This window comes from Plasmodium gallinaceum (genome assembly GCF_900005855.1).
Source record: "Plasmodium gallinaceum strain 8A genome assembly, contig: PGAL8A_v1_98, whole genome shotgun sequence".
Lineage (NCBI taxonomy): Eukaryota > Apicomplexa > Aconoidasida > Haemosporida > Plasmodiidae > Plasmodium > Plasmodium gallinaceum.
In genome coordinates this window covers 456994-462798 of record NW_021628265.1, presented here as the reverse complement: position 1 = coordinate 462798, position 5805 = coordinate 456994, and the positions used below count along the sequence as shown (strand labels likewise).

The 5805-nt window shown below is 19.8% G+C and overlaps 1 protein-coding gene across 1 annotated transcript; it reads right to left on the bottom strand.

Moving 5' to 3' along the window:
- Nucleotides 1–902: 902 nt before the first annotated feature.
- PGAL8A_00337400 (asparagine-rich antigen, putative) lies at nt 903–5321 on the bottom strand (the record flags this gene model as incomplete). Its single annotated transcript, XM_028672405.1, has 3 exons — nt 903–4543; nt 4941–5060; nt 5204–5321. 3 exons carry the CDS (start codon nt 5319–5321, stop codon nt 903–905), a joined length of 3879 nt encoding a protein of 1292 aa, XP_028528961.1.
- Between the last annotated feature and the right edge of the window lie 484 nt (nt 5322–5805).

Below are 5805 nucleotides of genomic sequence, written 5' to 3'. Positions count from 1 at the left end.
TAAAAAAAAAAAAAAAAAAAAAAAAAAAAAATTTAATCGCATTTATGCAATAACCACTTAAATAATTTAAAAAAGGTTTACACAATATATTAAAATATAAATTCATAATTTACTTATATAACTAAAAATATATAGTTAATGTATAACATATTGAAATAATATATTCAAATATTTTTAAAGCAGAATAAATTTTTATTTTTTTTTTTTATAGTTATATTTTTTACTATTAAAAATTAATATGTTCATATGAATAAACATATATGTATATATATATATATATATGTGTGTGTGTATATATGTATAAATTTATATTAAATAAAATGATCATGTATGTATATATAAAAACGATAAAATCAATTTAGCTGTAAAAATATAAATAATAAATATAAAAATGTTACCTTATATTAATTCAGATTTATAACATTACATACAACAATAAAATATAATAAAAAATAATAATAATAATATACCAATTTCTTTTTTTTTTTTTTTGTTTATTAACAAATAAAAAAAAAAAAAAGGTTTATAAAAAAAGACATATCGTTCACAAATGTTTTTCTTGTGTATAAATATTTATAAACATAAATAATTACATATGTGTTTATGACATATTTGTTTGAATTATAGTTTAAGTGTACAATAATGTATATACATTTTTAATTTTTTTTTTTTTTTTTTTTTTTTTTTTTTTTAAATTTTATTATTTTTATTAGTAATAGAAGGAGGAAATCCTTTTAACCAAATCATTATTAGTTTTACTTGATTATTCCTCATTAATTCTATCATTTTTATTATTTTCATTTTTTTTGTTAAAACTACTTAAATATTACATTAGAAAAGTATTAGTTTTACTATTATCGTAAGTATAAACTCATTTTACATAAAATTCTTTTTTTTTTTTTTTATTTATCACTTTCATCTCCTTCTCCTAAACATTCATATCTATTCTTTTTAATAGATACATTATTAGTTTTAACAGTTGTAACTATAGCCTTTTTAGGAATTGCTTGAATTTCTGATTTAGGTTCGGTTTTTTCCTTATCATTTTGTTTTGATGAATTCTTAACATCTTTGTAATAATTACCTTTAGATGAGTATTTATAATAATTAGATGGTTTGTAATTATTAGAATAGTTATAATTATTCATTTTTGAATGGGAATTATGATGTTTATAACTTTTATGCCTCATTGAATTATAATTATTTGAAAAATATTTATTATCCATTTTATCATAATCCATATAATTATTTCTATCATAACTATCTTTGTAATTATCCTTATTTTTTTCATAATTGTCTTTATAACTTAATCTATCATGAGAATTTCTATAATTTTTATCATATGAATCTTTATAATTATTTTTCTCATAAGAATCTTTGCGCTTCCTTTTTTCATCTGAAATATAACTTTTATTGTCATAATTTTTTTTATCTGATGTACTATATCTACTATTTCTTTTTCTATCATAATTACTTCTACTACTATTATGTTTATCATATGTTCTATGTTTTCTGTATTCATAAGAACTTCCCTTTTCTTCTCTTTTTGAATCTTCTCTTCTTTTGTAATCATCTTTTCTATCATCTTTTCTGTCATCTTTTCTGTCATCTTTTCTATCATCTTTTCTATCATCTTTTCTGTCATCCTTTCTGTCATCTTTTCTGTCATCTTTTCTATCATCCTTTCTATCATCCTTTCTATCATCCTTTCTGTCATCTTTTCTGTCATCTCTTCTTTCTTCTCTTCTACTATCATCTCTTCTGTCATTTCTTCTGCTTTCATCTCTCCTATTATCTCTTCTGCTACTATCTCTTCTCTCATCTCTTCTACTATCGTCTTTTCTATCAGATCTTCTATCATACCTTCTACTATATCTGTCCCTTCTTCTGCTTTCATCTCTTCTTCTACTATCATCTCTTCTACGACTACTTCCTCTACTTATTTTATTTGAATAAGAACGGCTTCTTCTAGAGCTATAATGCGAATCTTTTTCATTTTTTTCACTATTTTCTTTCTGTTCTACTAACAAATGGGTTCTTGCTTCCCATATATTTTCTCCTTTCTTTAAATTCGGTTTAACTAAAATATCTATTTTCTGACTTTTATTTGTTACTTGCGTATTTCCATTATGAGAGGTTTGATTATCCGCATTATTAGTATTATCATTTGCACCATTTGGTGTTTGCTCATTTTCTTCAGTGCTTTTCTTTTTTATTTTTTTTTTTGTTTTTGAATGCAATAAAGTTGACTTTAAATTAGTACTTGTTATATCTTTATTTTCTGAACTTTCTGTTTCATAAGTATAGTTATCATTACTTTTTTCCGATTCATTATTATTTTCAAATTTTTTTTCATCTGTATTTTTTTCTTCCTTTGCATTTTTTTCATTATTATCTTCTGCATCATCGTTGTTGTTATCATCTTTATTTGTTTTTTCTTTATTTTCTTCAGAACTATTTTCCTCTTCGCTTTTTTTTTCTGTTGCTATTACTTTAACTGTCTTAATAGTTGTAACTTTCTTTGCTTTATTTGAATTATTAGCATTTTTCACATACTTTAAAGAATTGTCATATAAATTTTCAATATTATAATTATAAGAACTGTTATTATAACTTTCATTCGAGTTAATGTTTTTATTATTATTATCATGTGCTTCTTCATTTTTTCTTAAATTAATTTCGTTTTTTTCCTTAGAATTCATATTTTCCTTCATTATATCATTATTTGTTTCTACATTATTTTTTGCGTTTCTGGTATTAGAGGAAATTTCATTGTTACTATAATAATTCTGCTCATTGTTATATGTGTTATTATTAGTTGTTGTATTACTATTATTGTAATTGCTTCCATCTTCACGTTTTATATTTTTCATCATAATATTTTTAATATTTGTTTTATCATCTTTTTTAATTATGTTAGAATCTTTTTGTTTACCTAAGCAATTTTCTAAATTTTTCTTTTCCATTTTTTCATTATTATTTCCGAGATTTCCGTAGTTATCATCACAATCATTATTATTATTGTTAGTGTAGTGAGTATTTTTTAAATACTGATTTTTATCTCCTTCATTTTCTGCATTTGTGCTATATAATTTATTTTCGTATATGTGATTATGAATAACAGTTAAATTTATATTTTTTTTATTTACTTCTGCATTTGCATTTTTCAAGTTATTATGTCCTATATTTGTATTATTATCTGTGCTTTTAAAATTTTTATTCATATTAATTTTATTCACATTTATATCATTCATGTTATTATTTGCATTTTGATTATTAATATTGCTTACACCTTTATTTAAGGGCAAATTATTATCTGTACTGTTAAGGTTCTTTTTCATATTATTATTAGGATTATTCTTATTCATCATAAAAATTTTTTTCGAAGAATTATTCTTAATATTATTTTGGTAATTATTATAATTAAAGTTTCTATTAGTGTTTGTACTCTTTTTATAACTAAATACATTTTTATTGGAGCCGTTAAGGTTCTTGTTATCTTTGTTAAAATCATTCATATTGCTCATTTTTTTTTGCTTTTCATTAGTTTCCTGATTTTTTTTTTCATTTTCTTCTTGATGTTCTATTTTTTTTTCATTTTCTTCTGAATTATTTTCCTTTTCCTTTTCCTTAGCTAAGCTTTCATTTAATATTTTATCAGGATCAGTGTCAACTGGCTTAGCTTCACCAAAAATACTGGGATTAACAACATAACTTTTCTGATCTAAAGGTACAGTTCTTTTTTTCAAAATTAATTTTTTTCTTTGTTCTGTTCCGTTTGCAGTTGTAGTAGAAGAATTAGCAACATTATTTTCAGAAATAGAATTTTTATTTACATTATTATTATTATTTTGAAAATTAACATTTTTAAAATTGAAATTTGAATTAGAGTTTATCTTATCATTTAAAATGTGTGGATTGTTATTTTGCTGATTCATATGCATATTAACACCCTGTTGATTATTTAAATAATTCATTTTCATATTATAATTATAATTTTGATTCATATTATTCATAGGATTATTTTTCATATCCATTTTAATATTTTTATTATTTTCATTATAATAAGTATTATTCATATTAAACACATTATTATTATTATTAATACTATTGTTATTATTGTTGTTATTAATGTTATTATTATTGTTGCTATTGTTATAAGTATTAGTAATATTATTCATATTATGGTTTCCTTGACGAACATTCGAAAAGTTATTTCTGTTAACTATTTTTTTAAATTTATTCTGCTTTTGATTCATATGAAAGTTTTTCATTTTATCTTTATTAATTATTACCGATATAGCACCCTGTTCATATGAATTATTTCCTGAATAAATCATTTTCCCATTTAATTCTAATGATCTACTCATATCTTCTGGATTATCAAATTCTACATATGCTGCAGCAGTTTTACCTTTTTTATTTAATATATTAACTCTCTTTATGCGATATCCTTCAAACATTTTATAAATTTCTTCCTTTGTTATATCAATGTGTAAATTGCGAATATAAATTTCGTAACAAATATTATAATTATTAACATCTAAAAAAAAAAAAAAATATATATATATATATAATACAAAAATAGATATGTAATATATATTTAAATATGTATAATATTATATATATAATAAAGAAGATAAAGTAAAAGTGATTTATGTATAAAATTATGATTTGTTAAATAATGAATTAATGAATATTTTTTTAAACAAAATGACAAAAATATATATATGTTTAACTAATATATATATATAATATTATATTTCTAAATATTTTAATAATATTTTGTGCATTATAATAAGCATAATATAATAAATAAAAAAGTTATAAATGTGTTAAATATACAAAAAAAAAAAAAAAAAAAAAAAAAAAAAAAAAAAAATTCATAGTCTTAAATATAAAAATAAGTAAAATAATTTTTATTTAAAAAAAGAAAATACCAGTTTTTGAAGGAATAAAATAATTCTGCTTAACATTATTACTAATATTATTACTAATATTATTAATATTACTATCAACTGTTTTATCTTTTATATCATTTTTATCATTGTATGTGTCAACTATAAGGGGGGAAAAAAAAAAAGAGGAATATATATATATATTTAAAGAAAAAAAAAATGAAATATTATAAAACAAAAGTAAACATATATATATATATATATATATATATATATATATATATATATATATATATAACAAATACCTAAAGGAGCATCGCAATCTTCGCACATATCTGCCCAACGATTACTACTCTTGTTTTCTTCGATTTCTAATTTATTTACTTCGGTATCCTTTTTATTATCATTATTTATAGAACTCATTTTTTCTTATTTTAATTTTTAAAATAGTTCCTCTTCTTTTTTTTTGTTTTTCTTATTAACTTTTAATTTCTTAAGCAATAATCAATTGCTATAATTATTTTAAATTGAAAAATCTTAGTTAATATTCCCGTAAAAATAAATACTTCCCAAAAATATTATCTAACATATATTTATTATTTACAATAAAAATAAATGTAATGAAAATATTATAATTTCCAAATGTATATGTTTTTTATATATATACTTTTTTAATTTTGATTTCTTCAAAAGTAGGAAAAAAGAGTTTTTTTATTTTTTATTTTTTTTTTTTTTTTTTTTTTTTTTTTTTTATAAATAAATAAATTAAATTATAATTAATTATTCCTAGTATTTTTATATAAATTCTATAGGAGATGTATATATATATATATATATTTTTTAATTTTTTTATAATCTCTCAAACTAGAATCCTTTAAATCTTTATCAACATCGATTCTCTTCAGAT